The 18,243-nt window shown below is 42.7% G+C and overlaps 1 protein-coding gene across 1 annotated transcript in view; it reads right to left on the reverse strand.

The window, feature by feature from the left end:
* NBEA (neurobeachin) overlaps nucleotides 1-17,453 on the reverse strand; it is a 459,425-nt gene extending 441,972 nt beyond the window's left edge. Inside the window, exon 1 of the mRNA XM_063126967.1 lies at nucleotides 17,290-17,453. Within this exon, the coding sequence (XP_062983037.1) occupies nucleotides 17,290-17,406 (117 nt within the window). The 5' untranslated portion in view covers nucleotides 17,407-17,453. The remainder of the gene's footprint in view (nucleotides 1-17,289) is intronic.
* Nucleotides 17,454-18,243: the final 790 nt, after the last annotated feature.

Raw genomic sequence — 18,243 nt, forward strand, 5'->3', positions numbered from 1 at the left:
CAGGGTGGACTAACAGTCAACTCAACACTGATCCTAATCCACACCACGGTTGATTTTTATCATGTTGTGTATGTTCTCTAACCACAGAAATTGGTTTCTCCTTTTTTAATTCCTAATGAATGAAATATGCACTCTTTCTCCATGCAGTGCCTGAAAAAGAAATAATGGATTCAGGCTATGCAAGCCTTCCCCAACCTGGTGCTCTCCAGATATTTTGGACTTTAAGTACCATCAGCGTGGCCAGCATAGCTAATGCTGTAAGTCAAACTCCAAATCTTCTGGAGTGTTCCAGGTTTAGGAGGACTATGCTTATGTTGACAAAAGGTAACGATCAAAGTTTTCTTAATATGGTGATATGAAAATCATAATTCTGTATAAGCAATGAATATAGAGGAAGGACAGAGATAGTACCTTAAAAGATATGCTTTATAAAACTGTAACGCATGAATATAATGCAGGATCTAAACTTTTTAGATTCTAATCTTTCCTAACTCTAAGCATGCAAATTCAATACACAATAGAAAGTACTCTAACCTTTGGCAGAACTCTAGATAATCTGTTCTGTTTAGGTTCAGATTTTGACAAACAGGAGTGTTTAGTTGACCTTAAATTATCTACTTTATTTTTTAAACTATATACAAAAATCCATATACCTGAACAAAAAAAGGCTAGCATAGTATTTTGTGTCATTTTTATGCTCTAATAACTACTCAAGGCAGCTAAGAAAACACAGAAGTTTAAAAGAATAATTAAAACCTAATTGAAACAAAGTATTAGAACTATCTGGAGAAGACAGACCTTGCCTCAGTCATCCACGCACTAGTCACGTCCAGGCTGGACTACTGTAATGAGCTGTATGTGGAGCTGCCTTTGAAGACGGTTCAGAAACTTCAGCTGGTGCAGAATGTGGCCGCCCGAGTATTGGTGGGGGTGAGGAGATGTGACCACATAATGTCTATACTGTGCCAGCTGCACTGGCTACCTCTGTATTTCTGTGCCCAATTCAAAGTGCTTGTTCTGACCTTTAAAGCCCTAAACAGTTTGGGACCAAGCTATTTGAAGGACTGCCTTCACCCATATCAGCCTGCCCACACTTTAAGAACCAAAAGAGAGACCCTTCTCACCTGCCCACCAGTGAGAGAAATTAGGTGGCTCTCCACACAGGAGAGGGCCTTCTCAGCAGCGGCCCCACACCTGTGGAACAAACTCCCACCTGCAGTCTGGCATGCGCCATCCTTACGGGCTTTTAAGAAGGCCTTAAAAACATTTTATTTTACTACGGCTTTCTCATAAATGAGTACTGTTTTGCTGCTACTACCCTTGTTGTTTTTATTGTGAATTTTTACTGTGAGTTTTTATTGTTTTTAACTGATATTTTACTGTCTGTGCTTTTATTGCTTTTAATTTTTACTGTATATGCTTTTAATGTATGGTTGTAAGCCACCTTGCGAGGGCTTCTGCCCTGAGAGGTGGCTAAGAAATGTTTTAAATAAATATAATGAATATGTAAAAACAGAAGAAACTAGCAGCAGTTCAAGGATCATTATATGAATACAGCTATATCACAATAACAACACTAATTATGGTAACATGTATGTAAAAAAGAAAAGGGGGAAGAACACAAAAACAGTCTATAATCAAGCATATCTACTTTAAACGAAAAATTGCCTCGTCTTTTCATCAAATCCAGGTGAGGCAGTGGGTGTTCTGAATCAGTGTCTGCACATGGTAATGGAATGGATGAAGCCCAATAAACTGAGAGTCAATCCAGACAATACAAAGCTACTATTAGTGCGAGGTTCATCTGCCTGGCTAAGTGATCTTCATCCTGTTCTGAGGAGGATTGCACTCCCACTAAAGTATCAGTTTTGGGTTTGCTCAGGTTTGGTCGTGGATCCAGCATTGTCACTAGAGGCACAGGTGGACTCGGTGGCATGGAACACCTTTTATCAGCTTAAGCTGATATACCAACTATGTCCTTTTCTGGACAAAGATAGCCTAGCTAGAGATAATATCTCATCTGAATTATGGCAATCCATTATGTGTGGAATTGCCTTTGAAAATGGTCCAGAAACTTCTGCTGGTTCGCTATTTGAACTAGCTGGTTAAAATAATGAGCTTGTTAACGGGGACTAGTCAATATGAATTTATTATGCCAATGCTTTGCAATTTGGACTGGCTGCCAGTCCTCTACTAGGTGCAATTCAAAGTATTCGAGGCGATAAGCCTGCGTGCACCAGTTGCTGGGGAACATGGGTGGGAGGGTGCTGTTGCACCATGTCCTGCTTTGTTGTTCCCTGGCCAACAGCTGGTTGGCCACTGTGTGAACAGAGTGCTGGACTAGATGGACCCTTGGTCTGATCCAACATGGCTCTTCTAATGTTCTTAAAGTGCAGGTATTAACTTTCAAAGCTCTAAATGGATTGGGGCCAGGTTACCTGAAGGATAATCTCATCCCCTTTATACCTACCCAGTCCCTAAGACAGTCTTCTGAGGCCCTTCTCCAGGTGCCCCTGCCAAATGATCTACGACTATTAAGGATGAGGCCTTTTCTGTTGTGGCACCCTGGTTGCCACGTTATGGTCTTTTTGGCACCAGGTAAAAACCCTCTTATTTTCCCAGGCACGTTAGTCTTCTTGTTTCTGTTGTTTTTCAATCTGATATTGTATTTTAAAAAAAAAATTGTAGTGCTGCTGGTTTTTACTTTGATTTTATACTGTAGTTTTCAACTTTTAAAGGTTTTATATTCAGTTTTATTGCATGCTGTATATTATGGTTTTAATTGTTGTGAACCTCCCAGAAAGCTTTAGCTATTAAGCAATACAGAAATGTAATAAATAAATAAACACAACAAATATTTTGTTTCAGTATTTGACTGTGTATTCATTTAAAACTCAAGGCCAAAATAGTTCCTTAGCTCTTCATTAAAACACAACTTTTGACTGTAAATGAAGTAGCTAATCCAGGTGTGCAGCTACTCAGGTATTGAGCCAGGTATTGTTCCACTGATGGTGCAAGAAATATATTTCTGCAAGCGATTTTAGCCTGTTCTCAAAATTCAAATGAATAAGATTGTTCCTGAAGAAGGATTCTACTGTTCTGAAATCTGTTGTGCTACAATATATTTTTTATAGTTGGCACTTTTGAGAACTTGTTTGTGTTGCATTTTTTTAATCCAGTCAATGGTGCCGATAGGGCAGCAGAATGAGGGGCCCCCTAGACAGAGCAGGCCTGCATTACCCCGTTTCAAAGTGAATCGACATTACCAGCTAAAGAGTTCCTCTACAAGTTCCTTATGGCCAAATCTAAAATCATCTAACTGCACCACTGCTACCACTTAAAGTTCCTTTTGCTTAAAAACAGTGTTGTGACTATTTTTATTTGTTTATTTATTTATTACATTTGTATACCACCCCATAGCTGAAGCTCTCTGGGCGGTTTACATAAGTTTAAAACACTTAAAAACAATATACAACATTTGAAACTACAAAAACATACAACATACACAGAAACATACATTTAAAACAACAATAAAGTTTTAAAAACAAATCTAGGATCAGTAAATCTCATCACATATTTCTAAATGCCTGGGGGAAAGAGAAAAGTTTTAACCTGACGCCAAAAAGTTATCATTGTTGGCTCCAGGTGGGCCTCACTGGAGAGATTATTCCATAATTGGGGGGCCACCAAAGAAAAGGCCATCTCCCTTGTTGTTGTCCTCTGAGTTTCCCTCAGAGTAGACACCTGCAGAAGGACCTCAAATGTTGAACATAGTATACGGGTAGGTTCATGTTTATTGTTTTATATATTTGTACTGGAAGTAACTGAGAATTTTGTGTTGAAGAGTATCAATTGCCTAAATTAAAAAAATGAGACATTTTTTACCCCAAACGTCAAGAGATAAAGAATTAAAAGAAATGATTGCTTCTCTTTATTCCTTGGGTTAAATCCAACTGTGGTGTTCCACTGATGGAAGCAGTTCCATCAGTGGAACCCCTCCCCCTCCCAGCCACAGCCCCCTCTCACCCTCCAAAATCTATACTGGAGGGCTGGGAAACCCGTTGGAGCAGACTTTCTGGTAGCATAGAGCACTGCAGGGGGAGGAGAGAGGGAGAATTTTTCTTCAATTTAGGCCCTTATATTTAACTAGATGATCCTCCTTACAACGGTCCTAAGGATTCTTGTTTATTGGTGACAGGATCCCATTGCCATTCAAGAAAACAAGTTCATTAGTATATTGATTTATCTATTTCTAGATTAAATGAGTACTGTACCAAAGAGGCCAGGATTAATTTTTTAAAATATTTATAAACTCTTGGATTATAAATCCCAATTTCCTTTATATAAAGCTCCTGGAAATTAAAAAAATATTTTTCCAATGTCACACCCGAACACACTGTACAATTCCTGGCTGCCTAAAGATTAAGGCTGCAAACCTATGCACATTTACTTGGAAGGAAGCCATGTTGAACTCAATACCAAATAAATGTGCATAGGAGCATGGTTAAAAAGTCCCGTTTACCTCCCTGCTGCTATTAAGATAGGGCTACGCTAGAAAACCTGCCTACTCTCTGACATTCAGGCATAATTATGTTGAGCTCTCTGCTATTTCATGCAACAGAAAGTTTATGCTGGCAAAGGCTAACAGAAGTTGTAGTTCAAAACATCTGAAGGGACAGAGGTTGGGAAAGGCTGTCTAGAACTTCAGCTAGTTCTACCAGTTTGCCACCAACCAAACGTTTATTGCTCAATCCACAGATAATTGCAACACATACAAACTTAAAAATGTACAATACTGTTATACAATATCAAAAGTTACACATAAGGTTAAAACAACAGAACTATGAAATACGTAACAATTCTTAGCTGAAATGATGGTAAGGTAGGTGAACGACAAACATACAAAAAACTTTAATAACCTGTCAGTCAAATTGTATTCGAATCTCTGAATCTTTGTAACACTTCGCACCAGTAGTATCCAAAAACTTTGTTCTACTAGTAGCATTCACTGCAACTAGTGCAACTCTCTGTATCATGTATGGGTTGGCTGACAGTAATAAATATCTCAGTATCTCCTTAATACCCCGGTATTTCACTTTCTTTAAAAGAGGCTCTAAATAACTGTTTCTTATATCTGTATATAATGGACAGTCAAGTACGTAATGTGCCATGTCCTCTACAACTGGATCTCCACAAACACACAACCTGTCTTCTGCTGGTATGCCATGAAATCTCCCCCATTCCATCATAGTATCCATTTGTTCAAATCTTAGACATGTAAAGGGCTTTCTGATGTTCCATTTTCATGGGTACAGATAAATATTTCTCAAATTGATGCAGATATTTTGTGCTAGCTAACCATTTTGCTGTTCTTGAGGATGCGACCGCAGTTATATCGATTTGCGCTCCTACATCAAACACTCTTTGTTTGAAAACGTTTCTGCTAGCTGTCAGTGTTAGATTGAGAGCCTGATCAGAAAATCCAAAGTTTGGAAGGAGTATACAAAATTTCTGCAGCCAAAAGTTCCCTTGCACAAATGACTTTTGTTCCTCCAGACAGATCTTTGGGAGTCTTTCCTAAGTTAAGTTATTTATTCTACACCAATAATTCACCATCCTTACATATATCAAACCAGAGATCTTTTCCATACCCAATTCTGCTCTAGTTAAGTATGGTGGGGTAGACTTAGAGACCCCCACAGAATCAAACGCAAAAAGCTACTTTGCAAATCAATTTTTGTAAGATTTGCAAAGCCCAAAATTTCTGTGCGAAAAATTAGCATAGGTATCACTTTTACTTCATAAATTTTTAAGATTGGGCATAATGTGCCTGGGTAACCCAGTTTACCATAATATAAATAGTTGCATATGCCCCAATTGTCCACATAACAAGATGTCCAAGTGGTACAGCACTTACAAGGATGCTACAGGAAGCTTATTGAGATTTTATAACATTTGTGTTTATTTACAGATATACACATTGAGCATAGGTGGAGATAGACAGCATAAACAGGTGGCAAAGATTGCTTCTTCCACATCAGATGTCTAGGGAAGCAGCCAGAACTTTAAGATGCTTTTGGAGCCCAAAATCCAACTCATTTTTTCAGTCTCAGTCCAAACTGTAGTCTCATCCTTTTGTTCTCCTTTATACAAACAGCTGGATTTCAACACTCTTAGGTTGGAAGCAGATGTTTCCCTTGCTTCTCTGATAATTCTTCTTATGTAGAACATATATAGTTCCCATGGCAACATATCGCCAGACTATTAAGAAGTCCAAGGCTCTGCCCAGGTATGCCTCAGGCAATCAACATCAATAAGAAATCCCATACCAATATTATTTAATTCTCCATTAATATTTTGAGGAGACTATATGCATCTATTTATAGTGGAAAGTTCTGCACAACCTTGAAGAAGTTGATGTTCCTCTGAGCCACATGCCAACTACCTTTACAGATAACTAATTAAAATTACTCTATTACCTTATTATGTTGCGTGTACAGCAGTAATACTACTTTTGATTAATTTCAAATACTCATATAAATGCCTTAATTTTAGCCCACTGGCTGTCTTGACCAAAAAACTAAGGACCACCACCATCACCACTAATGGTCTGATGTTTGTTTTAGCTCTGTTTACTTTGATCTGCTTTTGATCTTATCAAGTCCTGTTTTAGTGTTGTGTTTTATTTTTATTTTTTTAGCTAGTTATTTTTATTCTGTGAGACATCCAAATAACTCTTTGTTATGAGACAACCTAAAATAACAAGATGGCTAGAAGAAAGTTGTAATGGGAGCACAACTCTGGGGGTGTCCTTATTTATTTTATTTATTTATTTATTTATTACATTTCTATACCGCCCAATAGCCGAAGCTCTCTGGGCGGTTCACAAAAATTAAAATCATAGTAAAACAATCAACAGGTTAAAAGCACAAATACACAATACAATATAAAAAGCACAACCAGAATAAAAACCACGCAACAAAATTGATATAAAATTAAAATACAGAGTTAAAACAGTAAAATTTAAATTTAAGTTAAAATTAAGTGTTAAAATACTGGGAGAATAAAAAGGTCTTCAGCTGGCGACAAAAGCAGTACAGTGTAGGCGCCAGGCGGACCTCTCTGGGGAGCTCATTCCACAACCGGGGTGTCACAGCGGAGAAAGCCCTCCTCCTAGTAGCCACCTGCCTCACTTCCTTTGGCAGGGGCTCACGGAGAAGGGCCCCTGAAGATGATCTTAAGGTCCGGGCAGGTACATATGGGAGGAGGCGTTCCTTCAAATAACCTGGCCCCAAACCGTTTAGGGCTTTAAATGTCAATACCAGCACTTTGAATCGGGACCAGACCTGGACTGGCAGCCAATGAAGTTGTAAAAGGACTGGTGTAATATGATCTCACCGGCCAGTCCCCGTTAGTAAACGGGCTGCCCTGTTTTGTACCAGCTGAAGCTTCCGGACCGTTTTCAAAGGCAGCCCCACGTATAACGCATTGCAGTAATCCAAACAAGAGGTTATCAGAGCATGGATAACTGTAGCTAGGCTATCTCTGTCCAGATAAGGGCGTAGTTGGTATATCAACCTAAGCTGATAAAAGGTGCTCTTTGCCACTGAGTTCACCTGTGCCTCAAGTGACAGTTCTGGATCCAAAGAGCACCCCCAAACTACGGACCCAATCCTTTAGGGAGAGTGCAACCCCGTCCAGGACAGGGCAAACATCACCTTGCCGGACAGATGAACCACCCGCTAACAGTACCTCCGTCTTGTCTGGATTGAGTCTCAGTTTGTTAGCCCTCATCCAGTCCATTACCATGCCCAGGCACTGGTTCAGAACAGTCACTGCCTCACCTGGATTTGATGAAAAGGAAAGGTAGAGCTGGGTATCATCCGCATATTGATGACACGTCAGTCCACATCTCCGGATAACCTCCCCCAGTGGCTTCATGTATATGTTAAACAGCATAGGGGATAAGATAGAGCCCTGCGGAACCCCATGGCTTAGGAGCCACGGCACAGAGCAATAATCCCACAGCACCACCTTCTGGAATCGGCCATCCAAGTAGGAGCGGAACCACTGCAGCGCAGTACCTCCAACTCCCAGCTCAGACAACCTATCCAGAAGGATACCATGGTCGATGGTATCGAAGGCCGCTGAGAGGTCCAGGAGAACCAACAGGGTCGCACTCCCCCTGTCTCTCTCCCGACAGAGGTCATCCCACAGGGCGACCAAGGCAGTTTCCGTTCCAAAACCAGGCCTGAAACCCGATTGAAATGGATCTAGATAATCTGTTTCATTCAAGAGTGCCTGGAGTTGTCCTGCAACCACCCGCTCAAGCACCTTGCCCAGGAAAGGGATATTAGCCACCGGCCTGTAGTTGTTAACATCCTCCGGGTCCAGGTTAGGCTTCTTCAGGAGTGGTCTAATTACCGCCTCTTTTAAAGAGGCCGGCACTACTCCCTCTCTCAAGGAGGCATTTACAACCTCCTGGACCCAGCCGGCGATCCCCTCCTTACTTGATGTAATGAGCCACGAGGGTCAAGGGTCAAGCACACAGGTGGTCGACCGGACTTGGCCAAGCACCTTGTCCACATCCTAACCCTAACCCTAACCCTTAACTGTTGGGTATACAAGTTTCTTCTCCCTAGAAGGACTTGAGACATTCATATCAAAGCCACCTCTTCCCCTGTCAAATCTTAGGCCTAATCTACACCAAGCAGGATATTGCACTATGAAAGCGGCATGAAAGCGATATATAAAAGGCAAGAGTCACACTACTGGTTTATAGCAGTATTGCAGTGCACTGAAAACTGTTGGGGCCCATTGACACATACTATATACCGCTTTCATAGTGCTATATCCTGCTTGGTGTAGCTCCTGACTTTTATATACTGCTTTCAGAGTGTAATATTCTGCTTGGTGTAGATTAGGCCTTAGGCCTTAGCTAGACCTAAGGTTTATCCCTGGATCATCCAGGGGTCAAACCTGTTCATCTAGGTGACACACAGGGGATCCAGTGCTCAGGCAGGGGCGAACCCTGGATGATCCCAGGATAAACCTTAGGTCTAGCTGTGGCCTAAGTCTGCAGTCTCTCTTTTGCTACTAATTGTTGGTTTACATTCTTATCCTATTAATTACACATGCAATTCAGTCTAGAAATCAAGCTTGTTTATACTCACTCATCTGCCCATCTTTGATGAGTAACAATTGCCTCCTGGGGACCAGGCACTGAAGTATTTTAAACTATATACACTTTTAAATTTGATGTTTATTCCGAGTTGCTCTGGGCATGGTCCACAACAGAAAAGTAGCATATAAATAAGGTAAACTAAGCTGAAATATTATTAATATGCCAAAAACCTAGTTATGTGTTGACAAGTTGACTAGTTAAAAAAAAGTCTTGGGCCAAGTATTTACAAGAAAAATTTATTTAAGACTATTCACAGAGGACTCCAGGTACCCTATGACCTGTCAGCAGAAGCTAAGCAGGGCAAGAGGAAAACAGAGGCAAAAATGCTTCCCATTCCTCCTTTTCTTAACATTTTCCTCTCAGCTCATCTAGCTGACTTACTTTGTTGTGGGCAGGACAGGTAACTGAGAAGCTTTAGGATCCAGTGGATCCTCACCTCTCCTACCCTGTCCCTGTCCATCATCCTGCCCCCCTGCCCCTCTCTCTGAGCTTTTCTGACATCACTGTTGGAAGAGCAGCTGCCACAGTGCTTTCTGCAGTGGCTATGAGGGGGAACAGGTGTGTGAAAGGTCCAATCTCAGATTCCCCTTCCCAAGCTTGTAGCAGTGTCTACAAGTTTCAGGAGAAGGGATCATCCATATTCTATGGTCCCTGGAATGCTCTCCCAGGGGCCATAGGATTGCTCTGTAACATCACTAAAAGCAAACGCCCCCAAACGCAAAGGCTTCTGTGCATCCAATGCCCTATCAGGCTGAAGCTGTCAGCATAGGAGGACGGCAGAAACGATCTTTGCTTCCCCATCATCAGATTGCTGATTTTTTCACTAGTTGTGCTTTTATTGCCCATTTAGCAATGGCGCTTTGGAAGCTGGAAGAGCCTCAGGGTACCTTTCCAACCTTGGAGGGTAGCCTGTGTGGTTCTTTCTGCACCAGCTGTGAGGGGCGGTGGACAGAGGGTCAGATCTCCAACTCCCTCTTCCATGGTCAGACCACGGTCTCCAACCTTAGAGGGAAGAATCCCTATTATCCTATGGGCCCCTCACTGTATAGGGGCGATAGGATTGCTCTCTCTGTGTCTTTATTTTATTTAGATTCCATCTTTCCTAGGACCTTAAGGTAGTATTTATGGTCCTTTCCCCTCCAACATATTTTCATAACAATCCTATGAAGTTAGGCTGAGAGATCATGACTGGCCAGAGGTCACCCAATGAGCTTCAGTACTGGGTGGGAATTTGAACCTGTATTTCACCAGTCTGACACTGCCTCCGCTATTAGAAATTATTAAGAGAGACTCTGTTCAAGCAGTTCCCATACAATTTTTGAAAGAAACTTTCACACAAGTAGTTACTTCGAACAATAATTTGCATAGCAAAAGTACTTTTAACAGCCCAGGGGAGTATCCAACGGTGTCCTAGTGCGAGTGTAAGCAAATGCTTACTCAATGTAACAAGCACTTGCAAGTGCAATGGGAAAAAGCTCTGATTTGCAGCAGAAATTTGCTGACCCCAAAATTGACCCCCTTTTTGCTTCTGCACTGCAACATTTCAGCAGCAAATTGCCGTTTATGTCCATCGCGCTAGTTGGTTTATGCCGGCGCAACATCATTAGCAATAGCACTGGAACACTGGTGAATACTACTCAACGTTTATTTTTTCCCTAACTTACCTTCACACCTATCCTAGTTCTCCCCCCATTTTGCAATGGAGATTTTTGCTCATCATCTCCCTTAATGGCCATAAATTTCAGACACACTGACTGGATTCACACGTCACGGTAAGCCACGGTGTATAAGCTATTCACTGTAGCTTATAAACCACTGTGGTTTATCATGTCATCTGGCAACAGTTTTCCAAATAAGCCACAGGATGCAGTAAGGTTTAATTAAACCACTGCAGCTTATTGTGTCATCTGGTGCTCCACTGTGGTTAAAGGGCATTGGCCAGCTTGGCCATTTGTGATCATGCCCAATCCACTATTCATGCCCCCTTCTTGGCTCCAATCACAATTGGAGTTCACAATCCCTTTTTAAAAAAATTTCCCCAGCCCCATTTTGTGCAAAACAGGACTTAAATAAATAAATAAAAATCCAGAACTCGAAGGTGGAGGTGAAATCCAAGCCCCCGCCCCCAAAAAAGACTGTGGGGGCAAGGGGGTGGATTTTGCCCCCCATCCCTGAGTTTCATGAGGATCACGACCAGGGCTAGGAATCATAGAATAGCAGAGTTGGAAGGGACCTACAAGGCCATCGAGTCCAACCCCCTGCTCAATGCAGGAATCCACCCTAAAGCATCCCTGACAGAAGGAGGCCTTAGGCCTTAGATAGACCTAAGGTTTATCCCGGGATCGTCCCAGAGTTATCCCTGTTCATGTAAATGACACACAGGGGATCCAGGGAGCAGGCAGGGATGAATCCGGGACGATCCCGGAATAAACCTTAGGTCGAGCTAAGGCCTTAGAGGCAGATACCGTATTTCTTCGACTGTAAGATGCCATCGATTGTAAGACGCACACTAATTTCAGTACCACCAACAGAAAAAAAAAACCCATAAGACACACCTGCGATTCTAAGACGCACCCCATTTTTAGAGATGTTTATATGGGGAAAAAAGTGTGTCTTAGAATTGAAGAGATACAGTAAGTCGGGACTGCCACCAGGTCTCCTGGGATGCAGGCTGGAGGACTGAGATGGGAGGGAGGAGTGAGGGGAGGAAAATAAGCTACACACAGTAGCTTATTGGCCCAATCGTGTGACAGGCACAGTGGCTTATAAACTACTGTGAGTAGCTTATAAGCCACCATGGCTTATCGTGACATGCCAACGCAACCAACATCTCCCAATGTTTCTGCTTTCACCATTCTCTTGTTGAAATTAAATAGTAACTTGACAAGACATAATACATTCTACGGTGAACATTAACTATCAAGTATTGACATACGTTGCTTAGTGGCATCTTATCAAAGACAAAATAGTAAGATATCAACAATTAATCAGGAACTACCCCAAAAAGCTTTTATTTTTTAAAAAATGACATATCATTTTCATTACAAATGCTAATGTGGAAAGGTGCTTTTGCTCCCATAAGGTCATAAACAAGCTTTCTCTACTATACAAAGATTGTATGATACATCAAATTTGCTTTGCTGACTTTTAAACACATTTTATTATATTTATTTCCTATGAATTGTCCATTTTCAAGTCTACATTTTTTTGTCTCATTTTTAGAAGAAACTGAACATTTCAAAGCTATTTTTGAATGGACTGTCAAATGGAATACATGTCTTGTACATACATTCACAATAAGTCATATAGGCTTTGTCACTTCTTACTTGTGTTCTATGGTTCAGTTAAATATAGCATATTAAGTGGCTGTTTATGAAAGAAGTGCTTAAAAGGAGAACATAGTAAAGAGTACAAAATTAATATAAGTCCTTGGATGCTTCTCTGCTTTAGTTTATATACAAGATGTCACACTTAAACAAAAAAACCTAAGAAACTTTTTTGATTGTTTTAGATGTTGGTTTAGTACTCTGCATAAGTGGGTTGTTGTTTTTTTCTTTGGGGGCCCAGACCAATCAAGCAAGACTGATACACAAAAGAGGTTACAATATATATGAAGAGACAGATGGAGCTTTGTCAATGCGAGAAGGTGGGCCATATCCATGCTGAGATAAATTAACATCCCCCAAGTAATGATAACTGGCTTGCTGCCACCAGCATTTTCTGGGTCTGGTACATTATTTGCACTTAGACCACACTAAGTAGAAATATCAAGTTGTGAGAAATCTAGCAATTAAACTAGGGATGGACAACCCTGGGAAGTCCAGGGGCAATTTTCGTGGTCCAGACCCTTACTCCACTGCAGGCCACACTCTCCACCCACCCACCCACCCCCACTACAGCAGCAAAAAAGAAAAACAAAGAAAAATAATTTAAAAACATTAAATGGCATCGGGAGTGGCTACAGATCTGGCTACAGAATTAAACGAATGAATACATGAACTAAGACAGAGATGTGAGGTGTCAGAAGACACAGAAATACACCAGTCTCTATTTTTCTACATCTAAGGAGGAACAGCACAACAGAGACTTTGACAAAAAGCAAGGAAGGAGTCAAGAGACGTTATCCTAGCATCCCATCAGTCATAAGTACACATGGTTGAATGAGTAAAACAATCACGAGCAAAGAAAAATGACACCCACCAACTTTACTGTAAACTGCACTTTTATGAAGAAACAGAGGGCCAGACCTACTGCTAAAGCTTCTTCTTTAAATACCCATCGTGGCCAGAAACCTCCCCCATCCACCCAGTTCTCTGTGCACCTCACATGTCAGCATGTTTTGGAGCAAGATACCTGAAAGACCATCTCCTCCTGTATGATCCTACCCACATAAGTAATCATCTTCTAAGCGTCCTGCCACCCTTTGAGATGTGGAGGATGGGGATGAAAGATTGAGCTATCTCCCCCAATGCAGTCAGGCGAAGATTGAGGAAGGTTGAAAGTAACAAGAGATGACACTGCTTCTGGCTTCCTTGACATGTGACATAGGACTTGGGAGAAGGATGATGATGATGATGATTTTGTAGTGGGAAATAATGTATGGCTACAAGCCAGCCAAAACTTGTTGACCTCTACTTTTGGTTTGTCAACCAGTATCTTCATGTCTTCATAGCTGAGTTATGGAAGTTCAGGATAGTTAAGAACTCTTCAGCCTCGCAGTAGGGGACTTTTGTGATTATCCTGTTATAGTGCTAATAGTGCAAATCAAGCAGCCACTCTACACTGGATTAAGAAATGTTTCAATACTTAACCTAATGATTTTCTAGTAAATAAAATCTTTTTAGTAGCTAGTCTCTTAGTCCAGGCAGTTTTTCAGAATTTGATGTAGGCATTTGCTAGAATTACATTTATGGTTGCCAGTGGTATCTGTGCCCCCCCCCCCCAAGAAATAACTGCTGAGTAGTGCTGCTGGTGCCACTTCTGCCACTTCAAATATTGGATGAGGCCTAATTCTGAAAATATAAAATCCACTGTTACTCAGAACCAGCTCCATCCGGTGAAACACACAGGTACTTTGGTAGGTAGAAAAGGAAGGGGGAAAGACTCAACAGTTTTATATTAATAAAGGTAATTTGATAATTTCAAATAGTGTACTAAGTTTAAAATGTCAGTGGAAACCAAGAGTTCTGGACTACACTGTTTTGTGATCTTTAGTTGGCCTAATAACCGTATTGCCCAAACATGGATTTTGGAATTTTTCTTATGGCCAACATGATTACCTTTGCTATTTATCAGTTGTTAACGTCTAATAACATCTTAGAGGGCTTTTCTAATATCAATTACAACCAAAATGTTTCATACAGAGTACTTGGCATTACTGATATGCAACCACTGACGATATGATTGTCAAATGAATGCATAATAGTATTGTATAATAATCCAAAAAGCCAGTCACATAGGACAGTGATTCTATCATTCTTATATTACAACTGCAGGAAAACCATTCCACCTAACTTGCCAGCTTCCCCTATACAAATACACAAATAAATTAATTGTATGTTAACTACATAAAACTTAAATCAATAAAGCAGCAGCAGTGACCTTTATGGTAACTGGAAATAGACTACTATATTTTTGCTTCCTGGTTTTCAAACTAGGATGTGTTTTTCTTGCAAGGAATGTACGCACTTTTTAAATTATATCAGACTGACAGCTGTTCTCAGCTGGAATTTACTGTACTAAAAGAAAACTACGTGCTCTTTTCATAATATTCTTTCCTATGCCACTGCATATTTGAAGTAAATAATTCCAATGCAAAGTATATTTTTACTGCAACAGCTTCTCAACTCACCCACCCCCACCTTTACTGGAAATATATCCTATGGATATTGCTGAAGACGTTAAGCATGTACATGTCAATAACAGAAACTGTAAAAAACAAAAACCCAACAAGTGCATTTGTAGTAGTATTCTACAATATTTATAAGGAGTAGCAAAAGACTCTCCTCAACAAAACCAATGACAGGATTATGAATGGATGAAGTGTTTCCTGATACATCAACAGGTTCCCAGAGGTTTAAGCTTCCTCAACTGCCAAAACAATAAATGAGGAGGAAAACTCCAGGAAATGGATTTAACACCTTGCCTCCAGGGCATGATCTACCTGCAGCTGCCTAATGAAATCTTGTTATTTATTACTTTATTCCACGGCCATGTTGAAAGACATGGACAGTATTTCAGCACAAATACCTAGTTACAGCATTTGAAATAACAAACACTTCGTTAAATAATTCTGCAAACAACAAACATATGTGAATATTGAGGAACTGTAAATAGTTTATTATCTTTAACTCAGGCCCATCATGAAGCTAGCAGAGCTTTAAAGACACCAATATTAAATATCCATAAATTAAATATTCATAAAGATACCAATATTAAACAACCCATCTCTGAGTGTGTGCAGCAGCTCTTCCACTCTGTCAGACTAGGTCAGATGTAAATATTTACCAAACATCAAGACAACACAAAGTGACCGGCTTAACTCTATTACAGTTCTAGCTTTTGCCATCAGATTAGTATAGGCTGGTTAAAACTTTGTCACAAAAGCAATTTAAGTTATCTGCCATGCAGTAGCTTTGCTTTTCACTTTACACCCAGAATAGGATGTTCCTATTCATTCAGCTATTCCATCGGCTTTGCCGCAGCAAATCTCGCATTCAGGAGAGGCACCAAATCGCACATAATTGGAAGTGATTCATTTCTAGCCCCCTTCTCCCCCCCTCTTTTTTAGCTTCCATATATTACCGAACCTCTGAGGTAGGTAGAGCTAAAACATACAGCTCTGCAGTAACTCTCTCATACCACAAAGTGACTAAGAGCTACATTTAACTAATATGAAATGTTGCTTTTTCTATATTGGGGGAGGAGGGAATCAGCACGGTTTAGAGATGGAGAGTGGGCAAGAAAGCTATTCCAAACCATAAGGCAAATAAACTACCCAGAGCAACAAAGTAATACAAGCCCACCCCATCAACAGATTGTAAGAGACAAAACCTCTCTTCAACACGTCTAACCCAACTGGCTGCAAGGTAATAGGGTTAAATCATTCACACATTTCAGCTACAGAGGAAAGACGCCATCTGGGGCTGTTCTTTAATCTTATACAATTAAAAATAGATGTACTATCAAATCCTCTGCCTGGCAGCAGACTATAGTCACTAGATTATACAGCTACCACCTGAAGTTGAGAATAAAATTAAATCCACTTTTACAGAAGGTGGCATTTCAAAAATCAGTGAATGGAACTGTGTGGCCCTATGTGACAGAGCAGTATTCTATATACTCTTCTAGTCTTGGGAAAAACAAGAAACTCAACTGAAAAGAACCAGTAGGCTGGACAGAGATTGAGTGAATGTGCAGTGGGGAGGGGGGGATTTGGAATCTGAAGAGAGTTTGGTCACAGAAACTGAGGGGAGGGGGGAAGTGGGGAGTCAATCTCTATCGTTACAAAAGAAGGATCACCAATAATTCACAGTAAAGTAAAAAGGTAACACTTCCGGAGCTGAGGGATTTGTCTGCCTCAGGCCTTGGGAAGGATCAGTGGGGGAATATGAGAAGTCTGCCAGGAGGAGGCACCAAGGATGCTACCCATAGGTGAGGAGGCAGAGCCAGCACATACGGCTACAGGGAAGTCTCAAGGACCAGTGGAAGGGAGCCCTCCCCCGGGTAAATGACAAAGTAGCTTGGGGGGGGGAAGCCCCTCCCCTGAGTTTTTGTACTGGGGAAAAGGATGAAAAAAGAACTCAGGAAGAGAACAGGCATCAGGACCAAAATGAGGAAGTGGGAGAGGGCGCAAGAGGGGGGATAGAGGATGACGGAGCAGTTAGAGGGCACAAGAGTAGTTAGGGACTTCCAGAGCTAGGCGAGTGCGTGTGCCAGCCAGGGAGGGCAGGTGCAATGAGAAAGAGGGTCTCTTGGGGAGGGGGCGCCTGGGGGAACCCTTTTTGCCTCTCTTTTGGGGAGGGGGCGGCGGTGGGGAAAGGCTGCCCATATGCCCAGAGCCCTCTGTGCTGGAGCTGCGGCAGGTTTGGGCGGCGCGCCCTTACCAGGTTCAACACGGTCTCCACGATGTCCCGGTTGCTGACCTCCCCGACTTGAATGAGTCCGATCAAGACGGCGAATTTCATGCGGATGTTGCGGATGGGAACGGACGGATTAATCATCCCCGCGGGCAGCACCACAGACCCGGAGCTCGACGCCCTCAGCTCCCCCATCACGGCCGCCGATCCGCTGCCGCCGCCGCCACCACCACCACCACTACCTCCTCCTCCCGTCGTCGTCGTCGTCGGTGGCGGTGCTGCTACTGCTGTTGCTGCTGTTCCTCCAGTACCGCCAACTCCGCCGCTGCTGCTGGCCCCGACAGGAATGAGCCCCGCCGGCTGCGGCTCCGGCCCCGACACCGGCTTCTCGCTCGCCATTCAGCCCCGGCTGCTGCCAACCCTACCTGCCGCCGCGCTCCGCCCTGGCCGAGGAGCTGCGCATCCACCGCAGCGCCCAAACTGCTGCCGCCGCCGCCGCAGCAGCAGCAGCGCCCGGCGGGGCCGCAGAGAGCGGTCCCGAGCCACCGCCGCCGCCGCCAAAGGAGCCGTCCCGGGAGCCGCTCCCGCGCTCGCCTCTATAATGAGCGGTTATTATGGGCGCTGCTGCCCCGTTAGCCGAAGCCGCTTCTCGCCCGCGGCCCCCTCGAGCAGCGGCGGCGAGCGCCGCAGCACAGGGGCCCACAGCCGGCCGGGCGAGGGAGAGGATGGAAGGCAGCGATGGAGACCGGGAAGCTCGCCTCGCTGTTGTTATGGAACCAGAGCCCGCTACTGCTTCTGCCGCCGCTCACTCCGCCATGTTGCCGCCCCCTGCCTGCGGTAGCCGCCAGGGCGCCTGCGCTGCGGAGCCCGTGGGGGGAGTGGCCGCGCTCCCTCAGCAGCCCCTTTCCCCCGCCTTCCCTTCGTCGCGTCCCTCACACTCGCCGAGAAAGACAGACGGGCGAAGAAGAGAGCCCGCTCGTT

The sequence above is a fragment of the Elgaria multicarinata genome, chromosome 5 (assembly GCF_023053635.1).
Source record: "Elgaria multicarinata webbii isolate HBS135686 ecotype San Diego chromosome 5, rElgMul1.1.pri, whole genome shotgun sequence".
Classification (NCBI taxonomy): domain Eukaryota; kingdom Metazoa; phylum Chordata; class Lepidosauria; order Squamata; family Anguidae; genus Elgaria; species Elgaria multicarinata.